Consider the following 23,371-nt stretch of genomic DNA (forward strand, 5'->3'; position numbering starts at 1 on the left):
CAACATAGCCTAGCCTCAAGTACAGCTCATGCTGAGACTTGTGCTGGTTTAGTGAGAAATAGAACCCTTTATTCATTTACTCTACTCGAATCCGGAGGATGCATATACGCTCTTCCTCCTCATAGCTTGGCGGACTTGGTAGCGTGCCCGACTATTCCCCTGTCGGTGTCATCAAAGTCAAGCCCCTGCTTCCACCCCAGCCACTCCGACAGAACTTGTACTCCGCCATGTCCAGCCCTCAGAGGGCTAGCTTTGTATCCGTCATATCCAGGGATATTATTGGGAAGCGCTGGAGACGTATCTAGCCTGACAATAGGTCTTTGCTCGTATCGGGATGCCTCGAGTTCCTGCTGCGTGAGAACAGGAGTGACACAAGCGTCAGTCTCGTCGAAAATCGATTCCCAATGTGCCCGTGATTGGGATCTGAAGATCTTCGCCAACTGGTCTCGTAACTCAGGCCACGAGGATCGATCCTCCCTGTCTGGAGGATATTGTAGCCCATAGGGTTTCAGCTTCCCCACGAGGATGGCGAAGAATTGTGGCTCGAGAGCACCTCTGTAAGAAATCTCTTCAGCAATCAGTCAACATAGAGCGGGCCATCCATAGTCTTACACTGCCATGTATCCCGAATCCTTTGTCTCGTACACTGCGTAGTAAGGGCAGCCGCCATCCAAGAGATTTGTGCCGCGATCTCGGTTCCACAGCGACGTCTTCATGTTCAGCCTCGGAGATGTGGCAATGAATGCACTGCCATCCACCATGTTGGCCTCCACGACCTGGCCGCGTCCTGAGGTGGTGCGTTCCAACAGGGCCAGAACTATGCCGAGAAAGCAGACCAGACCGCCGCCGGCGAAGTCTCCCAGCAGGTTCATGGGAGGGGATGGCACTCCATCTGACGGGCCCAGCATGGACAAAACGCCTGACACGGCCACATAATTGATATCATGGCCAGCCATGTTGCGATACTTGCCATCCCTTCGGAATCCTGTCATTCGGGCTAAGATCAGCCTCGGGTTGAGCGATGCTAATTCCGCAGGTCCAAGGCCCAGCTTCTCCAAGACTCCTGGCCTGAAGGGGTCGATGACGACGTCGACATGTTTGATGATGTCTCTAATGGTCCTAATACCATCGGTAGTCTTGAGGTCAACGACAATGGAGCTCTTTCTTCGTGTCAGAAGGTCTTTGGAGTTGAGGCCGCCGCTGGAAGATGTCGGCCTGTCCACTCTAAGCACCGTAGCACCCCAATCGCTACAAAGCAAGCCAGCAAAGGGCCCTAAAGCTGATCAGAATAGATAATGAGCCTTGAATGCGCTTGAAGTCGTTGATGGGTCACTGCACGACTTCCAATTATTTGCTTACCTGGTGCTAGTCCCGCAAACTCAAGCACTCGTATGCCATGTAGGGGAGCTTTTCGAACCATACTCAAGTGTACGTATGTGCAGTGAGTACCTACGCTTGGAATGTAAGGGGCGGTGGGAATAATCCTCGCTATGTATGTCCGTATGGAGGTCACTACCAAGTATTTAAGCCTTCTCAGTACGGAATAGGATCCAGCCCGAGGCTAACATCCCCCGCACCGAGGCCTGCCGAGGTGTCGTCGCGGCGTAGTCTCGGCGTCGGTTGCTCGGAGAAAAATAGACAATACACGAATGTTAAGGTTGGTACTAGTGGCAATATGTTCATTGTACTATGAACGGAAATGATAACCATGAACTATTTACTCTTTGGAAGAAAATCCCTGTAATTAGGCATGGATCCCGAGGACCAATCTAACATTCAACATCCCTGAGCGGTGGATTGGCTGCAAAGAGACACGCAGATTCCCAAAGACGAAAAAGCTTGGCTTTAACTGATTTACTATAATTTTAAACCTCACTAACTACCTAAAATTGCGCATTCTCGAATGGTCAGGATCTACAGTTGGCTTGATTCCTCACAGAAGACTTCTGGTAGATCTACATGGCGAGCCTTGATGTATTCTGCCAAGTTCTAATATTTTCTGGTGAGCAATAGTTTTCGGAATATAGTTGAAAGGAGATAGATAAGAGTATACGATCAAACATACCTTACCAAGGGCATCTATGTTTGAGGTGCTGCTCACGCCAGATCCCAGATGTCCGTGTATGACGAAGTTCACAGCCTGTATTTGAGGAAACTCGCACCTGTCAATAAAGACGTTGGAAGAAACTTCGTCTGCAAGGATCGCTGTTGTAGGCATATGTCAGCACCAGAGTTGCCGCATTTCAGGGGGGTGGAGGCCTGCTTACCGCGGAAGTTTTGCACGGTCAGAAAAGACCTCAGCCAGTCATATTTCTGATTCATATCTCTTCCCACCGGGAAGAAAAGCCCAACATTCACATTAGCTCCTTTATCGCCGCTGCGGGAAAAGACCCGAGAGCCAAGCGCCACCCTCCTCGTTGGTCCGAACCGGTCGAGTGGTACAGGGTCCTTAGTCTCTGCGCTGAGCTGCTTGGGTAAGTCTAGCCGAGGTGTGATGATCACGTCGTCATCATGTACACGGATCGTCCTTTCGGGCTGGTTGACAAAATGGACAACCTGCTCGATTCTTTTGCGATCAAAGAGGCCAGGGAAATATGTGGTGATGAGCTTTGGTGCGGCCGTCCTATAGTCGAGGTTGGCCGTCAGCCCGGGATAACCCTGCAATTGATTGCTCATCATCGGGCCTAGAAATCGACCAGCAGTAAGGGTCTTGGCATCTCGGGACTGGGCGAAAACCCTCAGCTGAACGGTGGCCTCGAGCTGATTCCGCGAATTCTCTTTCGGTGTGCCGTAGAGCTGGAAGTCCAGCACCTCAAACTTGGACGTATCGACTATTCTCCTGGCCATTTCCTCGAAGCTGCGTGCTTTCTCCTTGGCTTTGAGGCCAGTGATGTACAAGGAGAATTCAGCCTGGTATCCCCCCAAAGCCATGATGGCAACCTTGAGAGTCTCTGGTGCCGGTAGACCTAGTATCAACAGTTAATGATGCCTAGAATTATCCCATAGTCGCAGGAAGCGGTACCTTTTACACCGGAGACTAATACTTTATCCTTCCCAATTTGCTCCATGTTGATGCATGTAATGTCTGCGATAACATCAGGATTGTAATAGTAAAGACCCTGAATCTCGTAGAGCAGTTGACCTCGTAAGGTATCAATGTTGACGCTACACTCCAGTTTTAGCTTGACCATAAAATCACCGCGAGAGGGGCTTGTAAGTTTTGACGCACACTCCGTTCTGTCCAGGTTGCTTGTGAATGGTCGCTAAGCCCTTCGAGCTGATCTCAGCAATGGGATAGGACAGATCATGGTAATTGGGCTGGAGGCTCTCAAAGTTGCCATAGTTCCCACCAGTCTGGTCCATTTGTCAGAAGAGAAGAAGAATCTTGAGTGTGACAAACAGTGATCTTACAGCGTAGCATCCGCATTCTATCAGGTGGCCTGCGGCTAGACTCCCAGCCAGAAGATCAAAATCATTGACTCCCCAGCCATGCCACCAGGCCGCAGCTGCCATGACCTTGACATCGCATATGAGTGCCTGTACAACAGCGCTCTGGAGAGGTGTCGAGACTCACCGTACTGGCATCAGTGCATCTGCCACATATGACGATATCTGCCCCTTCTCTGAAAGCGCTGACTATCCCCCAGCAGCCTGTGTATGCGTTGGCTTGGATGATTTCAGGGTGTTTGGCCCGCCAGGTAGTGAAGTCGCCAGTAGAACGCGATAAAGGGTCGATGTCTATAGTGTCTATAACCGGCAAAAGGTTATCTCCCGTGACGTATGTTACCTGCTTATTCGATCCCTTCTGAGATAGAAGTTCCTGTACTTTCGTAGCAAGAGCCTTTGGGTTGAGACCTCCGGCATTGACAGCAATGCGCAGATTGGAGTTCTCGTAAGTCAAGTAATCATCAATTGCTATCCGCAGGGAATGGAGGAATCCAGGCTCAAATCCCTCACCTTCGCCTCTGTGGAGTTGCAAAGACCTGGAGGACAGGTTTGCCTACGCAACCAACCAGTACGGCCAGGTTAGTCGCTACCCTACACGCGGTCGCCTTGTGGAACATACCTCGGACAACCAGTCTCCGACTATCACATCCAATTTGGTCGGTCCCTGGAGCATGGATCTTAAGCCTTTGCGAAATGGTTAATGATGGCGCTTCAGCGACAGGAACCACGGACACTTTACCATCAAGTCTGTCCCCCGTCGAACCAGTTACATTGCCCACCAAAACGGGTCTTCGCGGGCTTGATTGAACCATGATTGGATTGGATTGTATGTTGCTAATGAGAACCTGAGCATGTACCTTCCCCGTTGAACTGATTGATCTGTGTGGCATTGTTCCAAAACAAACAGAACAGCAGCGATAGATAAAGTGGGTGAGTGGTGCTCAGGTACCGGGTGGCTGGTGCACGGTGCACGCACACTTGCCTGTCAGTCGCGGGAGAAAGCTTTAGTTTAGCCAATTAGCGCTTCATAAACCTCGGTGCCGAGATCCTTCGGCGGCGTCGTCGATCGGTGTGGAGTCCAACCAGGGTGCGAAGCTCGGGTTGGAGACACACCATGAAATGAGCGGCGATCCACCCAGTGTGACACAGCAGACCGCGACCAGGTTTGCGATAACATAGAGTATCAGTGCTATCTTTCATCTCAGGCAGACGGCGAAGCAAGAGAGAAAAAAAAGGAAAAACGTCAAACATGGCACAGGTACACAAGTCCCCTTTTGAACTGGAGATCCCAAATGTCGACCTCGCGACTTTCATCTTCTCCTCCGGGACTCGAGATTCACGTTCTCAGCCCCAGTATTTCGACGCGGAGAATCCTGCTCTCAACTTCAGCTTGGAACAAGCAGAAGGATGGGTGAAACAATGGGCAAAAGGCTTGCAAGACCTTGGACTCAGGACCAATGACAAAGTGTTACTGTATTCGGGCAACTCTCTATATTTCCCTATTGTCTTCTGGGGCGTGGTCGCTTCAGGTTGTGCTTTTACCGGCTGCTCCCCAAGCAGTTCTATAGAAGGTAGGCAGTTGTGAAGAACAGCCTTTCTCGAGATGCTGATTCCCGCTGACTATGGCTTGCTTTAGAATTGGCTTACCAACTCGCTGATTCGGAATCCCGGCTGCTTGTTGCCGGCCCTGGTTATCTAGACAAAGCGCTCATGGCCGCAGACAAAGTTGGACTTCCGCGTACCAATGTTCTTGTATTCACTGACCTCCAAGATACTGTTCGATATCCTTTGAGATCATGGACCGACGTGTGGGCTTCCGAAGAGCACGCCAAGTCGTGGAAATGGAGGACCTTTTCTTCCAAGGAGGAAGCTCAATCAGAATCTGCTGCAATAAATTACTCGAGCGGGTAAGTGCGGTCGCAATCATCATCAATCACGTCGATACTGAGGCTCAAGCTAGCACTACTGGACTGCCCAAGGGGGCGGAAATCTCGCACTATAACATAATTTCCAACTCGGCACAGGTAGCCTTCAAGCGCAACATGGTGGCCGAAACGAGGTCCGGACACGAGCGAAAGGAAAGACTTGGGTTCTCTGGAGAGCGCTGGTTGGCGCCTCTCCCCATGTTTCATGCCTATGTACGTTGGGGAGTCGCCTGTGTTCGATACGGTTACAACGCTGCACAGCACTAACATATTTTGCTGCTAGGGACAAGCTTACTACTGCACCACTGCTGCAGTGACCGGATGCAAAGTGTTCATAATGCCCAAATACGACATCCAGAAGTACCTCCTCTTCCTGGATATTTACCGCATCACCTTCCTGACAGGCGTACCAACGCTCCTAGTATCACTCGCGAAGCATCCTAGGGCCGCCAGTTTCAATCTCAAGGCTATCGAGACGGTTGTTTCGGGGTCAGCTCCGCTCAATCCAGAGATCGGCAGCCTTGTCCAGCGAGTCTATCTACGCCCAGATGTTCAGGTGAAACAGGGATGGGGTCTCACAGAGACGACATGCTCGGCTACTGGCTTCGCTCCGGATGATATAGATGACGGACGGTCAATCGGCTGGCTAAACCCGAACATGATGGCCAAGATCGTGCCGGTTGAAGAATACGAATTCGAAGACGGGGCAAAGATTCCGTACTCGGTTGGCGAGATTTGGATCTCTGGACCCAATATTATGAAAGGGTATTATCGCAGACCTCAAGAGACGAATGCTGCGATTGTTACCGAAGGAAACAATAGGTGGTTTCGCACCGGAGACATTGGCTATGTTGATTCCAGGGGTTGCTTTTACATCATCGATCGGTTGAAGGTAACGCCACCCAAGCCGCCAAGACTTCACTAATCTAGTAGTTGCTAACGAGGTGTATACAGGAACTTATCAAAGTGAAGGGCTTGCAAGTAGCGCCGGCAGAGATTGAACAAACCCTTTTGACACACCACAAAATTATCGATGCAGCCGTCGTAGGAGAGAAAAGGTAAGCATCTGAACCTGCCTAACTACTTGTTGGGGCATCCCTGAGTTTGCAACATGCCTTTCGATTGCTCAGCAGGGTCATTCATCGGGACTAACCTATTGCTTCAGGCACGACGGAGAGTATCCGAAGGCGTTCGTGGTCAAGGCGCCGGGCCAGGCATTGACAGAGAAGGAGGTTCAGGAGTACATACAGACTCGCATGTCGAGACACAAATGGCTAACGGCCGGAGTCGTTTTCTTGGCTGAGATACCAAAGACACCCAGTGGCAAGGTCAAGCGACGACTACTGGCCAAAAGAGCCTCTGACCATACACCCGGTTCTGTAAGCTCCAAGTTGTAGGCACGTCAGTATTATATGTCATAGGACGAAAGTCACAAAAGAATGGAAGTCATGGTGCGCAATATATCGGATAGCCTAAGCAACGAGTGATAAGGAACAGGTTACATGCACGCGCTCATTCCATATCGATCACTCTCAGAGCATTTTCCAAGGCGTTCGCTTGGACATCTGTGGACCTAAACCTATAGCTTAAAAGAAACTTTACGCGTTAAGAAAAATGCATGTTCAGATTATGCCTATAGGCCAACAGGAAGGGCAAGTAGAAGAAGGAGAAGGAACAAAAGATAAGAGTGATACACAGAAATATATAAGTATAACCTATCTAATGTATAAGATGACGATTATCACCTATCAACTATACACGTTGATAATGATCAAGTAAGGACATGATCTATTTCAAGTGCTTTGTAATCCAAGTAATGATCTTCAAGTCTGTTCGTTTGCGAATCATAGGATCTATCCATCTCGATCCCATAGCGTAGATATGAAGCTGGCCCCATTCTACATGAAGCTGATGGTGCACTTTAGCTGCTTCACACAACTTTGCCCATGCTTTGGAGTCGTACAAGGCGAATTCGGCTGCACCTGCAAGGATCAATTGGGGACTCAGGCCATAGATTTCCTCTGGCTGCCGCGACAGAGGATTCACCTCAGGAGAGGCTGGAGCGAAGTCGCCGGAGAACAGCCTGGTGAGAGGGGCCACGGCTTCATTCGCCATGATGAAGTAGTCACTCTCGACCGCCAGATTCCCCCCCTCGTACGCGGTCATAGCCATGTCCATCCATGGAGAGATTAATACAGTCGCCGCTGGCTGAGGCAAGCCCAGCCGCAACAGCTCAATGCCGGAGAGTATAGATAATCCACCTGCGCAAGAGTTTTAGCGAAAAGATGTCCCTGAAGGGTCGTGGACTATGCTCACTTACCTCCGGCCGAGTCGCCCATGAATACAACTTTCCCAGGTGGGACGCCTGATTGTAGTAAATTCTCATAGGCACGCAAGAATGCTCGCTTTTGCGAAGGATGGGCGCTTTCAGTAGACAGCGCTTCACTGGGTTAGTTTAGCGATCCCAGGTAATGGCGTCTTGAGATGACCTACGGTACTCGACGGACACAAAGACGAGCCCAAGCCCTTGCTCATTTGCGACCTTGATCCATCTTTCCATGTAGTCCACGTACATCCTCGCTTCTCCGCGTGCGTAGCCTCCTCCATGAGCATACAGTACGACACATCGCTTGTCTTCAGCAATTCTAGTCTCGAGAAATTCTGCGGGCTCACGGCTCCCTGGGATCACATAAGCAGTTGGTTGCTCCAAGATGACCCGAGCTCGTGCCGGGTCCAGTTTCCCGACGGGCAACCTTCTCGGGAGATCTGGAAATGTAGTTGCAGCAGCAGAGAGGAATGCGCGGTGAGTCTGAATGCGTAGTGATTGATAAGATGGAAAGTGTGGCAGCAGGATGCGCCTCAGAAACACCACGAGCAAAAGGCAGACAAATGCGTAGCTGAAGTGAATGAAGCGGAGTGGGTGACGAAAGATAACAGCCACAGCTTGAGCCATTGTTGCTCCGGGAGGGACTTGATTGCTTACTGTGGTTTTGTAGCAATACAGGCAGCCTCGTACGATGCGATGTCGATTGAGTTGAATCAAATTGCGCTTGGGAACTCCTCAGAGTTGAGTCCGTGAGGGATCCAGATGTGTTATTTGCAATGGAGACTTTAGCCTGAGAGTGTAATTCATCAGAGAGAACCTAGAGTCCGTTGGGAGCACATTGACACCAAGCAATCACCAGCATGTTCCTTCTGGACGCTTTCACATGTACCGTACGTGCGCATTTACCCTGTAAACAACGAGTGAAATCGTCATATGCTGGTTGACCCCGCCATAACAGCCCTGAGCTCGGTGATCGGCATTGGGGCCCTCGGCGCCGCGTGTAGCGCAACGAGTCATACGACGACCCGTATGGGCAAGCCGAGCCCCCTATCGGACCTCGGCGGCATAAACGCGTCCTCCACAGAGGGTGTATTTTGTGAGCTCAAAATATATACTCTGTCGGAGTTTGGGGTTTTGATCAGATTCGACCAATGTGTAGGCTTTCGGAAGAACTATCCATTTTTAAGTACATACGTACTTACACAGAATGACGGAACTTGAGCATCTCCGCAATGGAGATGCCGTTGACGGCGGCCAAGTCAATGGCAAAGACAGTGTGCTGAATGGCAGCCCAGTCCAGCAAGAGGAGCTGCAGCCAAGAAGCGAGATGAGCACCTCCGACTATTCGATTCGCGAGACTCCAATGGGAACAAGGCGTAAGCTGAAGATCATCTTCATGGGCATGGGCTGCAGTGGCATCGACTTTGCTCGACAGCTCGAGCGGCGCATGCAAGACGTCACATTAGTCATTTATGGTACGGTTATTCCATCCTTCCCTTCGTTGTCACCCCCAGTCTTAGCAGCAGCTGACCATGGCCCTTTGGCAACATAAATGTAGAGAAGAACAGTGACCTTGGCGGGACTTGGCTCGAGAACAGATACCCTGGCTGTGCTTGCGACATTCCTAGTGTATGTTACCAATACAGCTGGGCGAGGAAACCGGACTGGTCTCAGTATTACTCTGGCTCTCCTGAGATACACCAGTATTTCAAGGACGTGGCCGAGAAGTCTGATGTCGTGAAGTATTGCCAATTCAACCACAAAATCATCCATGCAGAATGGCTGCAGACGGGCCGGTGGAAGATCACAGTTATGCGGAACAACAATCCCTACGACACCTTTGACGATCATGCCGACTTCTTCCTCCACGGAGGCGGCGTGCTCAACAACTGGAGATGGCCTAGCATCAAGGGTCTACACTCTTTCAAGGGACCTACTCTTCACACTGCGCGCTGGGATCACAAGGTCGAGCTCAAAGGGAAACGCGTGCTCCAGATCGGAATCGGCAGCTCGGGAGTTCAAGTCATCCCCGCCATCATCGATGACGTGGATCAGCTCTACGTAGTGGCACGGTCTTCCGTCTGGATCACGGCGGGGTTCGCACCCACGTATGCCGGACAGCAGGGAACCAACTTCAATTACTCTGACGAGACCAAGGAGAAGTTCCGGTCCGATGAGGACTTCTATCTATCGTACTGCAAAGCCATCGAGTCGGAGCTCAACGTAAGGTTCAAGTTCCTCATCAAGGGATCTCAGGATGCCATCGACTCGAGGGAATACTCCATCCAGGAGATGCGACGCAAGTTGGCTCCCAAACCCGAACTGATGAACAAGATCATTCCCACGGACTTTGGCGTCGGCTGCAGACGCCCGACTCCGGGAAATGGCTTTCTTGAGGCTTTGTGTCTAGAAAAGACCACTGTTCTGACCCAGGAGATCCGGGAGATCACACCAACGGGCTTCATCGACGCCGAGGGGGTGGCGCATGAAGTTGATGTTGTGATATGCGCAACTGGCTTCGATACGAGCTTCCGTCCAACATTCCCTATCATGGTCGACGGCAAGAATGTGCAAGACGCTTTCAATGACGACACAATTGGATATCTCGGCCTGTCCACCCCCAATGTGCCAAACTATTTCATCTTTATTGCGCCGTACGGACCCCTAGGACACGGTTCGGTCGTACCCATGGTCGAGGCATATACAAACTACATCATCCAGGTCCTCGAGAAGGTGCAGGTCGAGGACATCAGAAGCGTACGGGTGAAGCAATCTGTAGCCGAGAGCTTTACCCGCCACGCAGACCTTTACCTCAAGCGCACCGCTTGGTCAGACCCATGCAGCTCCTGGTTCAAGAACGGCCAGAAGGGCATGAAACCCCTATGCTGGCCCGGCTCGCGAGTTCACTACCTTACCATGTTGCAAAAGCCGAGGTTCGAGGACTTTGACATTGACTATCTCTCGGGCAATCCATTCAATTTCCTCGGCAACGGATTCGACACCCGAGAGTTTGATGGACGTGATCTCACGTGGTACTACGGCTTACTCAACGGCGAAGACAAGCAACCGAAAACCGCTCCTGCGCCTGTCTTCTAGCCTGTTGTTCTGAAAGTCTGAGAGGTTACGGTTACGGTTCTGATAAGGGTAGTGATGGACTGATTTCGAAGCTGCTTAGACTAAATAAATTTTCATTGTTTTGATATTACCATTTTCTTTCTTCATACTAGGAAGGAGCTAGAAGAAAACTCTCAATCCAGTCGTAGTCATCAGCGAGTGGGAAGACCCCTGCGAGGTTGTTCATGGTATCCATGTCTGGAATATGCCGGAAGAACATGTCGGGATCACCAAAGGCGTCCATGTTGCTTGTTTCCGCCAAAAATGTTGGGTCTCGAGGCCGCTGGTTCGCTTCAGCCTGTTGGAACCCCCGTTCAACCCCCGTAGCGCCCATTCCACCGTCAGGCTGCTGCAGCTCAATGCTGAGGCCCGTTTTTACCATTGCGGCCTCGAACATGCGCACAGTCCAGGTAATGCTGCCCCAGTATTCGCAGCCCTCGCGCAGATACTGAAGCTCAGTGGATAGTTGGGTCGTCAAGGCCCTTTTCTTCTTTGGAGCTGTACTTGGATCCAGAGCAATCTCTATCCGCATGGCGAGTATAGAGGAAGCGCAGGTCATGCTAAAAGTGCAAAGGTCAGGACCGCTGGCTAATTAAGCTGGGTGTAGTGTAAGGAGGAGAGAATAGAGAGACACCTACAAGGACAGAGGACACAAGCCAATCACATCGTTAATCGAGGCTCGCTGCATGATTGCCGATAGCTCAAACATGGCGTTCTCCTGCCGCTGAGCGACTTGCTGCATCGAAGCACTATCGCCGTTACGTCTGTGAATATCGCGCAATGTCCGGTAAAAGACTGCCTCCAGTCGAAAGCTAATAGCGAGCAGCACCAGAACCCATACGTTGGCGACAGACCACTCCTGAAACGATAGGAGCGAAATGCCTGGGTCAAGTTTGTTCTTCCAGCCCAGAATATCGTCCTCAAGGCCTTGTATCTTGGAAGCAGAAGGCACTCTGCCTGGAGTCTTGAAGTATTGTAGAAATCGTTTGCCTACTCGCGTCATAAGTGTCAGTGGCATTTATTTTTCATGTTTCGTTTCTTTCTCTTTTCTTTCTATTTGGTCAAAAAAAGAATGGAAAGGAAAATGCTGGGGCAAGAACCAATTCGTACTTATCAGCGAGAGTTTACAATGTTCCAGAAAATATATCTTGTGCAAACGTGTAGTGGGGGGAATCACGGATGCAAACCGGTCAGGAATTTGAGTGTCGTCCCAGTCGTCTTCTGTGAGTTGATGCGTGTCGCAGTACCGTTCATCAAAGTTGGTGAGGTTGGTCAGGCCGAGAACGGCCATGAGTACGTCTCTGTTGTATAGCGCCCACCAGATTCGTCGAAACAGCCGCTTGGACTTTGGATCGACCCTTTGAGATATGTACTGCCGGTGAAGACCTAGCTGCGTGGCAATTCGACAGGCGTTGCTGAACCAGTACCGGTAGTCCTTGTCCATGGCGTAGGTGAAGGATAGGGAGCTTAGCATGATGGAGCCCTGGAGGCGGTTCAATTGCCCTGCCTCACCTCCGAGGTCGTAGACTAGGATGGCCCTAGAGTAGAATGTCTTCTGTGCAGTCTCACGATCGTTGAATCCGATTCGTTGGAGTAGCTCCTCTGGGGCGTGGGCGGCCACATTGGCGAGGATTGACTGCATAGTAAACATAGATTGCCTTCCAGCGTAATACTCCTCCATGAACTGGGCACGGTCCAGTATGGGTGCATATGGGTAAACACATGTGAAGTAGATTTTCAGAAGTTGGTTGCTACAGGCTAATGTCAGCATCTGGCAGTCCCCGCCTGTGTCTCATGACTGCGCTTGCTTGCTTAGTTGCTGATCAAAGCGACTTGAAAACCACTGCGAATCCGACGATGCACTTTCACATACCATATATTTCGCGGCGGAATGTTCAAGGCGCCCTTCTGCTCCAGGAAATCCATATTAGTCGATGCTGCCTGCATGTTTCCCATCTGCGGGCCCTTATCTGTCCGCGCACGTTTCAGCATGACGCGAGTCAAACGGTTAGGCTGGCGTTTCCCAATGGCTTGGCCCAGGATGGTGACTGGAGTGATACCCTCGTGGTATTCAATTACCTCGCAACATTCGTCGGCATTACCAGAATGATTTGGAGACACGACCGTGGCGTCCTCACGGCACATTTCCTCGGCGATTCGTAATTGTACATCCTGTTCTTGGACGCTTACATCGGATGGGGGCGTATTCAGTGCCAGGTGCACGGCTGCAACCTCTGAGTTGCCCTGGTCGATCTGGTGCGTACTCGATGCTTGCACCTGTGGGGGGCCGTGATTTGGATTCTGAGAAAGCAGTTTTTTTTTAGAAACGTTCGATAGATGACCCTACGACGTCACACGAGTACAGACAGACGCTTGCGAGGGCACTCACAAGTGTTATCGGGGGAGCTCCTTCGCCCAATACGCCTTGCAGTAGTCCGAGATCAGAGTCACAATCATCAGAGTCGGCTTGGTTAGGTTGAGGAAGGATTTCCTGTGAGCTTCTCGGCGATGAGACTCAGCCATAGTCACCTTTCTACCGGAGGATCGGAAAACGTGTCCTGTCTCAGCATTACATACCTTGTTCTCTCTGATTGCGAAGGCGCTGCTACAAGCACACAGGTCGAGTCCTGCTGGCGCCGCCGGCAACGGGTGCAAGGTAGGCCGACCTGCCAGGCATCGCAGCGGACCTTTCGGAGATGGCAGTGAGAGCAGGCACGTGGCTTCTTGACTGGTCGCCTCTCCATGCATGTCTCCACAAGCGCACTCATGTTATGTTCTGGCGCGACAGATAATGAAATGGAAGTGTCAAGTTCTACAGAGCTCAGGTTGTTCTGTCCAGCGGTAGGCAGCTGAACAGACCGGTGCTATCGCTGATGGACAGAGCGGTGAGATATCCATTCAGCTCGAATACAGGGAAGCGGGGTTTTAGGCGGGCTTCGGAGCTTCCCCAGAATCCCAATCCCATCCCCACGGGGGAACAGGGCTTCCCCGCATCTAGGGTAGCGCGTGAAGTCGTAGCGTCACACTAATAACTACCTAGCTACGCACAGCAACGGGGTTGTGCCCACGTGCGAGCATAGTACATCCAGTTACCCATCACTATCAAGATGCATCAGCACTGTGCCTCCTCTTCTTGCCTGTATTCCTCGATAATCGAACCCCGACCAATCTGATTTGTTGTTGTTATTGTACAGGCTGATCAGACCGAGTTGTCGGATCTACAGTAGCTATGATCGCATGTGAGACAGGTTGGGGCGGGTCCGGGTAATGCAGACTGTTGTGAGCCGGACGGGGAGCGCCACCGAGGCCAAGTTCCCTGCCAACCGAGTTGTGGGTGGCTCGGCGCCGAGCTGAAACCCACCGACGCCATTTGCTCCTTTACTAATCCCGGCCGACCTGGGGACGAACGATAACAGGTTCTGTGCTTTGAGTCGCGGGATCATGTTCAAGTCAAACTTTCGAAAGGATTAGTTTGGTATTGCAGGCATCGACATCTTATCATTTTTTTCAATCATAACAATCATGACAATCATCAGTCTCGAGAGCAACTTGGTGTACATCAGCGCCGTGGTGGTCGCTTTTACTCTAGTCGTTCACTTAATTAGAGCTACAAGCAGATGGAGCGACGCGCCGCCTGGTTAGTATAGTAGTGGCTGAGGAGTGCAACCCCCAAGAGTTCCGGTTCCTAAGCTAAGGGCATTTTCAGGACCTCCAACGGTTCCTATCCTGGGCAACTTGCACCAGATTCCCCAGAGAGAGACTTCCATCTCCAGTACCAAAGATGGGGAGAGAAATGTAGGTCTTATTACTGCAAGTCTCATGAAATAGAAGCAAATGGTCTGACCTCTTAATGCAGACGGGCCCATCTTTTCCCTCAAGTTGGGCTCACAAAACATGATAGTCTTGACAAGCGGCGAGATGATCAAGAAACTCGTCGATAAGCGCAGTGGTAACTATGCGGACAGACCAAAGCTTTACATGCAGGAGGTCTGGGAGCATTCGAGAATCATCATGAGAGGCTACGATCCATTGTGGAAAGTCGAGCGCAAGCTCTACCATCAGTTCCTCAACATCAACAGGGCAGCCAGATATGCTCCGTACCAGGATCTCGAGACCAGGCAGCTTTGCTATGATCTGCTTCACCAACCCGGCGACTTCGAGGCGCTCGTCACACGCGCCACCACAAGTCTTGCCACTAGCATGACGTACGGGTTTCGAGTAGTCTCCCTTGAAAGCCCGGTCATGAAAGAGCTCTTTGCTAACACGCACGGGTTTTTCGTCATGGTACGCGGCAGTAAGTTGCTAGACTGGTTCCCGCAGCTCCGTCCGATGGCTCGTCTGCTTCCGACGTGGTTGAATGGCGTAGCTAGAAAGGGGAAGGAGATTTTCTCGCGAGAAAAAGCACATTTCCATCAACTATACAAGCAAGTCCAGGTAGACGCTGATCTTGGCACCGCACATCCGAGTATATATCTTCCAATCTCCACCTGTGTGTCGAACCCATGCTGATCACTTCTGTTGTGTTTATCAGGTTTTGCTGCAGATATTTACACAGCCCAAAAGACTTGGAAAGACGCTGCAGCCCTTGATCTCCTGACAGATCATGCCGCGTCCTACATCGCGGGAATCGCCTTGGAAGGTGGAGCTGACACGACAAGCAATACCTTGGCTGGCCTCATCAAGGTAATGCAATACTGGCATATTGAATCCCCTACAAATCAAAATTCTTAGGGCGCCGATATACTTAAACATTCACTCAGACAGAAAAACTAATGATTACCAGGCGATGATGCTTTTCCCCGACGTACAGCGTAAAGTCCACGAGGAGCTTGACGCCGTGGTGGGAAGGGACAGATATCCAACAATGGACGACTTTCAGTCGCTGCCGTATGTTCGACAAACGGTGAAGGAGGCACTACGATGTAAGCTGCGAGGTAAGAGGCTTTTTGTAGCCATTGCTGACAACTGAAGGGCTTCCTACAGCAATCAACGGCGCGATCCCGCATGCTGCGCTCGCGGACGACGAGATTGATGGCTTCAAGATCCCAGCAGGCACTAATGTCGTGTTGGCGGTATGGTGTGCCAACAACGATGCTAGGCTGTTTCCGAACCCGCGAGAGTTCGACCCTTCACGCCATGATCCCTCCAAGTCCCTTGCGGAAGCTGCCGCGGCCGCTGACTACAAGCAGCGTGACCAATGGACATTCGGAGCGGGCCGTCGCATCTGCCCTGGAATCCATGTGGCCGAAAGGACCTTGTTCTTAGCCACGGCAAGACTGCTGTGGGCTTTTGACATCCGAAAGGCTCGTGGGCCCGATGGCCTAGAAATCGAGGTTGATCGGGATGAGGTTACGCAGTCAATTGCTGCTAGACCAGTCCCCTTCCGGTACGTCATGGTCCTTTTGCGCAAGATCGAGTGCCTAACAAACATTACAGATGCGAAATCAAACCTCGAAGTGAGAAGCACGCCCGACTGATCTCAGAAGCATGGAGCCAAGCGCGGGAAGGGCTGGATAAGTCAGGAAACTACAAGGAAGTCGCTATCCAGTGATAAATCTGTGCATAAAGTTGCGAAGGGCTGCTTTCTGATATGTTATGTCAATAACTACTCGCTTGAAATGACACAAAGCATGTTACCGAAACATGGCAGGGCTCTTCCAGCAAAGACTTAGTTATAAGACTGTCTATAAGACTGTTATCGTTACCAGGAATGCCAAGATAGTATCGAATTTATCAGTAGACCTAAGATTACTGCAATGTAGTAACAGTAGGTTTAATACATCCTTGCTATGGTCTTGCCACCATCCTTCACTCGTAGGATCTATGCGACAATGCGCCGTTGTCACGTTGACATGTGAGGCGCGTGATATAAGCTATCAGTTACATAGCCTATCAACTTAAAATAACCCTCTTGTTAAAGTCAATCCAGGCAGCATCTCTCCTGGAATTTGTGTTGACAGTCTCCAGGGATGCCTTTTGTCAGGCCATAATCTACTGACTTAGGTTAGCCGCTTCTTCTTTGTATCATCTGCATATGCTGGACTGCCAAATGTGCCTCCTTGATGGTCAAATATCGGTGCCGATGGCTCCACCCAACTGCATCTCGGGCTTCGTGACAACCCGCCTCTCGGCCAAGAACCCACTTCATCAAGGGTGCTAGATGATAAATAGGTGGTCAAGGCAAGACAGGAAGGCTGTGACCGTAATAAAACAAGCGCACTGGAAAGATCAACCATGTTTTCGTCACCCATACCATCCGTGTCCATTCCATCAACTGATTTACTCAGTTATGTGTTTGGGGGTAGCGACCCTGTTGACCCTTGTTTACCGGTGAGTACCAAGAGTTTAGCCACCGTCGGCTTTCAATTTCCTTCTCTCAGTCTGCAGGATCCTTACTGGCTTTAGATCCTCATTAGCGCAGAGAACCCTGACCATGAGAATATATCCAAGCCACAGGCTAAGGATTTGGTCCAGAGGCTTGCCCGAGGGTTACAGGTTGCGGGTTTCCAACCCGGTAACACGATTTGCCTCTTTTCTTCAAACAATGTGAGTAATTCGTTTTTCCTCGAAATTTCTAGGGCTCAGAAACTGAGACGCCTCCCAGATATACCAACCAATCATCAGCCTAGGGTCCGTGGCCGCTGGCGGGGTCTGGACAGGCATGAACCCGGGACTGTCAGATGGCGAGGTAAAGAGGCACCTGACCAATTCCAACACCAGGTTCCTATTCTGTTGTCCTACTCTTCTGGCGAAGGCTCTTAGGGGAGCTTCTGAGTGCGGAATCCCGAAAGCAAACGTCTTTACTATTACGCCTTTAACGACGAAGGATCCGACACAGAACCCATGGACTAGTCTCCTCGCTCATGGCTCGTCACCCTGGACAGCCTTCGACGACGAAACAAAAGCAAAGTCCACCACCGCATGTCTCTACCCGACCAGTGGTACCAGTGGCCTGCCCAAACTCGCCATGTTGAGTCATCACAACGTCATTTCTGCGGCAGTGCTCCTCAACGAGGTCGAAAGACGCGACTACCAGGTGAGACAGGTCATGTTATGGCCCATGTTTCATGCTGCATCTCTTACATGGTCCCATATAACACCATTGCGTCAAGGCTGGCAGACTTACATCCCATCAAGGTTCGATCCGTCCAAGTTCTTGGATATTGCGGGACAGTTCCAGTGCACTGACACGGGGTTGGCTCCGGCCATGATGTTGGCTGTCCTCCACAACGACCTTCCTGACCACGAAAAGCGCAGAAAGCTTTCCTCCATGCGATATGGGGTCTGTGGCTCAGCTCCAGTGGGCCCAGAGCTGGAACGCCGTTGGCGGGAGATCATACCAAGTAACTGTCCGTGGAGTACGGCTTACGGCATGACGGAGCTTAGCGGTGTCGTATCAAAGGTGCACTATCCAGTGCATGACAATACTAGCAGCGTCGGGGCCTTGATTCCAAATACGGAGGCTAAGTGAGTATTGATTCTACCTGTCACGCGCAATGCCCATCATTAACGTGAAAATATTCTAGGCTCTTCGACGACGAAGGTATTGAGATAACGGCCTATAACCAGCCTGGTGAGCTGTTTATCCGGGGTCCAACCGTATTCAAAGGCTACTACAAGAACCGGGTTGCCACCGATGAGTGTCTTGAATCTGGATTCATCCGAACAGGTGATGTTGTTTACATAGAGTCAGAGAGCAAGAAGCTGTTCATCCTAGACAGAAAGAAGGTAGGTCAAGATGTTCCCATGAAAACCCTGCCGTATGAGTAACTACGGCTAAACCGATACCAGGACCTCATCAAAGTCCGGGGCTTTCAGGTTGCACCAGCCGAACTAGAGAGTGAGCTCTTCAGTCATCCGGGAGTGGCCGAAGCCGCTGTTGTGGGAATCACGAACGCAAGCGGCATGGAATGCCCTCGAGCATACGTTGTTCGGCGTCAGGGGAGCATGGTAAGCGCGGCCGAGCTGGTCAACTATCTCGGTTCTAGACTGCCTAGTTACAAGCGGCTGACCGGCGGGGTGTGCTTCATGGAGGCGCTTCCGAGAAACGCCAATGGAAAGCTGTTAAAAAAGGAGCTTCGGGAACTGGCAGCCCGTGAACATCGTAGTAGTCCCTTGTGACGACTTTCTTAAGAAATTTTGAATGTCAATGCATTACTATCTTACGAAAACCATTATTCTATTGAGCGAATCCCGGCGTTAAATTAATATGTCCGTAGATGGAAAATGCCATACGCACTTGGCAACCATACACGTACGCCCTGTGATTGAACAGAGTTAATGGTCACAGTTTGCGCTATCATCCACCAAAATGCGGGGATCCGGGGTAACTCTGCCCAGAACCCTCGTCTGCATCTAGCGAGATGACGCTATTCACAAGCTAGTCCCGAATTTACGGATTCGCTCTCCTGCACAGGCTCCTAGCCCAAGCCTCAAATGCTTCGGCGCCGGTCACCGAGCTTCAATGCCAAGCGATTGAACTGGCCAACAACCCTTCTGGCTGGTATAGGCTGGGCTGGGGGATATAATAGAGTTAATCTCGCATCCTCACGGCGACGTATCGTAGATGTGAAGCAAGAAAATCGCCAGAACCATAGCCACCAGACTTTCAAGTTGATATTTCCTTCCACAAACAGCCAGCCGCGTTTAAGAAACTTAGCGCCATGTCCAAGTCTGAGGTCCAGATCACTGACACCCAGCATGTTGAGCAAGTTGATTCCATGGTGGCAGAGGAGAGAGCACTCGTAGAGAAGAGACTTGTCCGGAAGATTGACATGCGCCTGATGCCCATGCTATGGCTTCTCATGGTCTTCAGCTACCTTGTAAGTACCGATCTGTTGAGACCTATGTACGATGAGAACTTCAAACGTGGAACGCTAAAATCAACAGGATCGCTCTAATCTTGGCGCTGCCAACGTCGCCGGCATGAACAAAACTCTGAACCTGAGTGACCAAGATTACTATCACGCAATTGTCACGTTCCAGGTCGCATATGTCATATCCGGGACTCCATCAAAGTATGTGGATTCTACACTCGGAAAGGGGTGAATTCGGGCTTTAATCAGCATAGTATGATTCTCGTTCGCTTGCGGCCATCTCTGTACATACCCGCCATCATGTTTCTATGGGGCACATGTGCCACGTTTCTTGGTGCCGTGCAGTCCAGAGAACAGCTGTGGGCGGTCCGATTCCTTCTTGGAGTTACCGAGGCCGGCTTTGCGGTAAGCAGTGCTCTGATCTTTTCCATCTTCGAGGCTGAAGGACTGACCAGCTTTATAGCCTGGAGTTATGTTTATGTTTAGTTGCTGGTACAAAAGGGAAGAGCAGTAAGTTTCCCAGCGGCAAGAAGATCCATTTGTGTCACATTCATGTAGCCATCTAACGTTGAAATAGGGCCAAGAGATTCATCATCTTCTTGAGTGCTTCGATTCTCTCCGGTGCCTTTGGCGGTGTTCTCGCAGGCGCCATCAGTGGTCACCTAGACGGGGCGAGAGGAATCGAAGGATGGCGCTGGCTTTTCATCATTGAAGGCGTCCTCACTGTTGCCATGGCTCTCTTCGCACCTTTCAGCCTCCTTGACTATCCCGCCACGTCGAAAGGGCTGACAGCAGAAGAGAGAGTTGTTGCCGTGGAAAGACTTACGACAGAGGACATCACGGCGGCTACTGACAGCCATGAAAACGGCTTATCCCACGGCCGCGCCTTTGTCTCCGCGGTAACCAACTGGAGACTGTACTTTCTTGCATTGCCGTACATGCAGCTCGTGGGTTCCTCAGCCCTCGCTTACTTCTATCCCTCATTGATCCAGGGTCTCGGATACACATCCGTCAAAGCACAGTTCGTTAACATCTCTCCCACATCAACTACATAGTTGACTGAACGGAGCATCGACTAACTGGCTGTGCAAGATATATGACAGCGCCGCTCTGCATAGTCGCGCTCACTATCGCAATTCCGACATCGGTGGCTGCTGACATGTTTCCCTTGCAACGTGGATTCTTTGTGTTCGCCATCATGTTGCTGGGCGCCATCTTTTGTGCCCTCGCCACGGGCATCCGCGCTTACGTACCCCGCTATGTCTTCTTGTGCTTCATCAACTCAGCTATCTGGACAGGCAGTCCGATTGCCCTCTCCTACGCCGCAAGTAACCTCGGACCAGTAGATCCCGAGACGAGAGCCATCAGTCTTGGGATCATCAATGGACTCTCCCAATTGGCGCAGATTTATGGCTCGGGGCTCTTCCCACGGTCTGAAGCTCCCGAGTATCTGACTGGATTCACCACGTATACCTTGCTATTTGCTACTGGATCAGTTATTGCCCTTAGTGGGAGCTTCTTGCTCAGGAAGTACCCGTATAAAGCCGACTTCTAACTGTCCTCTTCTTCCTTGGTGGAGCATCTCGCACAGACTCCGAGCCTCCAGCGTACAGAGACTAGGTATTCGATGAGTTCTGTGGAGAGGGCGATGTATTGAAATCATGTAACAGGAGAGCCGGGTTCAATTACTTCTGATGTTAATGTCGCTGCTCATAGGAATATATGTATTCACAGAAAGGAATCTTTTTCATTCTCCAATCCATAAGACTAGCTCCTTTCCTACAAGATGATGCTCAGTAAGCGTGCGAGGCACGTGATATAAGCCATTAGCTATGAGGTCTATTAACTCAAAATCACACTCTTATTAAAGTCAGCCTAGACAGTATACCAGCTGCCTAATACAATTGCCTAAGATAAGCCTTACAAGCCTATCTGATGATGATTACATCTGACGCACAAAGAGAACTCTAAATACATTCCCCAGGGGACAAAATGGCTGAAGAGGAAAGGTTAAATCAAGGTTGGGGAATATCGAGTCACAAGGTGGCGAAAGATCGGTCATAGCAAGGTAATTTTAACACAATACATGCTCAGTGAGCATTGACGATCCAGTGGAGAGGCTAAGGACTCTAGGCTGTTTGTACTGTCTCTTGTCCCGGCTTGTGTATGTTATTAAATAATAGTGCAGTACACGAATGAATCTTGTGCAAAGTCTTTTTATACCTTGCATTGATTTATGTTACTCTGATGAAAGACTTGCATAGTATCATGAAGCATCAATAGTGGTACAGTGACCAACCCCCATCGACTGGTAACGTCGTTCCAGTGATACCGGACGACTGCCTTGCGAGAAGAAACGAAACTGCGTGAGCTACTTCTTCCGCCTGTAGATGCCTTCCCAACGGTGAGCGCGAAAGCTTCTGCTCGGGTTTAACCTGCGTATCCGCAGAGCATTGCTGAGCCAGCGCAGAGTGGCACACACAATTGACCCGGATTCCGCTCGTCACGTAGTCCATGGCTGTGGTTCGCGTCATGCCCACGATGGCGCGGCTTGCTGCTGCGCAACTCGGTAATTGAGGCTCCGATCCAACGCCGTGAACAGTCGCAACGTTGACGATGCTTAAGAAAGCTTCGTTGGTTTCTTGTTTGAGGGATTGCGAAATCTCTTCACGCATCCAGAGCCATATCTGGAATCAAACTCGTCAGCCTTGGTGACTTCTTCTGCATCACTATTTGCAGTTGAAGAGGGACGTAGTTTCCATAAACCTCACCTACCGTTCTCTGGACAACCTCAGCTGGCATTTTGAAGCTTTCGAGACTGAGGTCCGCGGTAAAGCCAAATGTCATAGGCATGTCAAGACAATTGGCAGCATAGTGAATGGGCCCATACTGGTCTACTGCCTGTGCGGTAAGCTGCCTGACTGTCTCGGCGTCATTGAGATCCCCCGTCAACACTAGAAGCTCCATATCCTGCTCTCCAACATCACGGCATGCGCGAGCAAGGGCCTCTGTCTTGTTGCGGTCTTCGTCTACGAGAACGAGCCGAGTACAACCCTGCTTCGAAAGCTGCAGAGAGGTGGCACGACCAGTTGCTACGAATGTCAGCCTCGGTGTACAATAATTATTGGAGTTTGAAGGGATGGTTTGGTAATTCGTATGTGAAGAAGCGCAGACAATAAGCGCGACACCAGGGAACGAGTCCATCATTCAGCGCAAGTGGATTGAGGAGACCAAGGGCGTCGAGATGTGCAAAGTACAACTTTCTGACCAAATGAAAATACAAGGGCTTCCAACCCACCAACTACGTCTGTGGCGTCTAGCGTGGATAAGTGGTCAAGCAGTTCGGCATACTGAGTCCCCGACACGGTCACAATGCAACCCGACTCGGTGCCGAAGGAGGGGGAGGGGAGTCGACCGAGCTCGGCAGCACAAGTTGACACACCAGCTATTACACATCATGATCGAATTGCATATTCAATCCATCTCAAGGCGCTCGATAGTTAGGATTTAGTCCCAATTTGATACAAACGAGGAAAATGCAGATCGCACTTCCCGGAGTCGCGTTAGTTACGGGCGCAGCCTCAGGTACAGACAGACTTGAACAACACAGCAACACACACGTCGAACCAAATGAAACTGACCTTACATGACATACAGGCATTGGAGCAGGGCTTGCCTTCCTTGCAATAGTCTTGTGCAGCTCACAAGCAACTTTCTTGCAGGGAGCTGTCATCCCTTGTGAT

The 23,371-nt window shown here is 50.7% G+C and overlaps 10 protein-coding genes; 5 read left to right on the forward strand and 5 right to left on the reverse strand.

Annotated features, from left to right (window-relative positions):
• Positions 1–119: 119 nt before the first annotated feature.
• Positions 120–1,420, reverse strand: FFUJ_12739 (probable alpha-methylacyl-coa racemase; the record flags this gene model as incomplete). XM_023582380.1 has 3 exons in its annotated part: positions 120–555; positions 613–1,273; positions 1,360–1,420. The coding sequence occupies 3 exons, from the start codon at positions 1,418–1,420 to the stop codon at positions 120–122; spliced, it is 1,158 nt and encodes a 385-aa protein (XP_023434922.1).
• A 494-nt stretch (positions 1,421–1,914) lies between these two features.
• On the reverse strand, positions 1,915–4,259 carry FFUJ_12740 (uncharacterized protein; the record flags this gene model as incomplete). XM_023582381.1 has 9 exons in its annotated part: positions 1,915–1,989; positions 2,066–2,205; positions 2,268–2,966; positions 3,023–3,165; positions 3,230–3,354; positions 3,412–3,516; positions 3,575–4,000; positions 4,067–4,131; positions 4,187–4,259. 9 exons carry the CDS (start codon positions 4,257–4,259, stop codon positions 1,915–1,917), a joined length of 1,851 nt encoding a protein of 616 aa, XP_023434923.1.
• A 437-nt stretch (positions 4,260–4,696) lies between these two features.
• FFUJ_12741 (related to 4-coumarate--CoA ligase) lies at positions 4,697–6,769 on the forward strand (the record flags this gene model as incomplete). XM_023582382.1 has 6 exons in its annotated part: positions 4,697–5,018; positions 5,084–5,354; positions 5,408–5,585; positions 5,656–6,264; positions 6,327–6,430; positions 6,538–6,769. 6 exons carry the CDS (start codon positions 4,697–4,699, stop codon positions 6,767–6,769), a joined length of 1,716 nt encoding a protein of 571 aa, XP_023434924.1.
• Positions 6,770–7,160: 391 nt separating this feature from the next.
• FFUJ_12742 (uncharacterized protein) lies at positions 7,161–8,325 on the reverse strand (the record flags this gene model as incomplete). XM_023582384.1 has 3 exons in its annotated part: positions 7,161–7,633; positions 7,693–7,812; positions 7,866–8,325. 3 exons carry the CDS (start codon positions 8,323–8,325, stop codon positions 7,161–7,163), a joined length of 1,053 nt encoding a protein of 350 aa, XP_023434925.1.
• A 580-nt stretch (positions 8,326–8,905) lies between these two features.
• FFUJ_12743 (monooxygenase-like protein) lies at positions 8,906–10,794 on the forward strand (the record flags this gene model as incomplete). XM_023582385.1 has 2 exons in its annotated part: positions 8,906–9,173; positions 9,257–10,794. The coding sequence occupies 2 exons, from the start codon at positions 8,906–8,908 to the stop codon at positions 10,792–10,794; spliced, it is 1,806 nt and encodes a 601-aa protein (XP_023434926.1).
• A 127-nt stretch (positions 10,795–10,921) lies between these two features.
• FFUJ_12744 (related to cutinase transcription factor 1 beta) lies at positions 10,922–13,580 on the reverse strand (the record flags this gene model as incomplete). XM_023582386.1 has 6 exons in its annotated part: positions 10,922–11,372; positions 11,451–11,802; positions 11,971–12,563; positions 12,686–13,113; positions 13,202–13,313; positions 13,390–13,580. 6 exons carry the CDS (start codon positions 13,578–13,580, stop codon positions 10,922–10,924), a joined length of 2,127 nt encoding a protein of 708 aa, XP_023434927.1.
• A 754-nt stretch (positions 13,581–14,334) lies between these two features.
• FFUJ_12745 (related to O-methylsterigmatocystin oxidoreductase) lies at positions 14,335–16,363 on the forward strand (the record flags this gene model as incomplete). XM_023582387.1 has 7 exons in its annotated part: positions 14,335–14,449; positions 14,519–14,611; positions 14,669–15,277; positions 15,344–15,495; positions 15,596–15,734; positions 15,784–16,198; positions 16,249–16,363. The coding sequence occupies 7 exons, from the start codon at positions 14,335–14,337 to the stop codon at positions 16,361–16,363; spliced, it is 1,638 nt and encodes a 545-aa protein (XP_023434928.1).
• Positions 16,364–17,046: 683 nt separating this feature from the next.
• FFUJ_12746 (related to 4-coumarate--CoA ligase) lies at positions 17,047–18,933 on the forward strand (the record flags this gene model as incomplete). XM_023582388.1 has 5 exons in its annotated part: positions 17,047–17,142; positions 17,218–17,358; positions 17,417–18,279; positions 18,339–18,540; positions 18,604–18,933. 5 exons carry the CDS (start codon positions 17,047–17,049, stop codon positions 18,931–18,933), a joined length of 1,632 nt encoding a protein of 543 aa, XP_023434929.1.
• A 542-nt stretch (positions 18,934–19,475) lies between these two features.
• FFUJ_12747 (related to allantoate permease) lies at positions 19,476–21,183 on the forward strand (the record flags this gene model as incomplete). XM_023582389.1 has 6 exons in its annotated part: positions 19,476–19,634; positions 19,702–19,829; positions 19,883–20,033; positions 20,092–20,138; positions 20,206–20,649; positions 20,721–21,183. 6 exons carry the CDS (start codon positions 19,476–19,478, stop codon positions 21,181–21,183), a joined length of 1,392 nt encoding a protein of 463 aa, XP_023434930.1.
• Positions 21,184–21,904: 721 nt separating this feature from the next.
• Positions 21,905–22,832, reverse strand: FFUJ_12748 (related to dehydrogenase; the record flags this gene model as incomplete). XM_023582390.1 has 2 exons in its annotated part: positions 21,905–22,315; positions 22,404–22,832. 2 exons carry the CDS (start codon positions 22,830–22,832, stop codon positions 21,905–21,907), a joined length of 840 nt encoding a protein of 279 aa, XP_023434931.1.
• Positions 22,833–23,371: the final 539 nt, after the last annotated feature.

The sequence above is a fragment of the Fusarium fujikuroi genome, chromosome FFUJ_chr08 (genome assembly GCF_900079805.1).
Source record: "Fusarium fujikuroi IMI 58289 draft genome, chromosome FFUJ_chr08".
Taxonomy (NCBI): Eukaryota; Fungi; Ascomycota; class Sordariomycetes; order Hypocreales; family Nectriaceae; genus Fusarium; species Fusarium fujikuroi.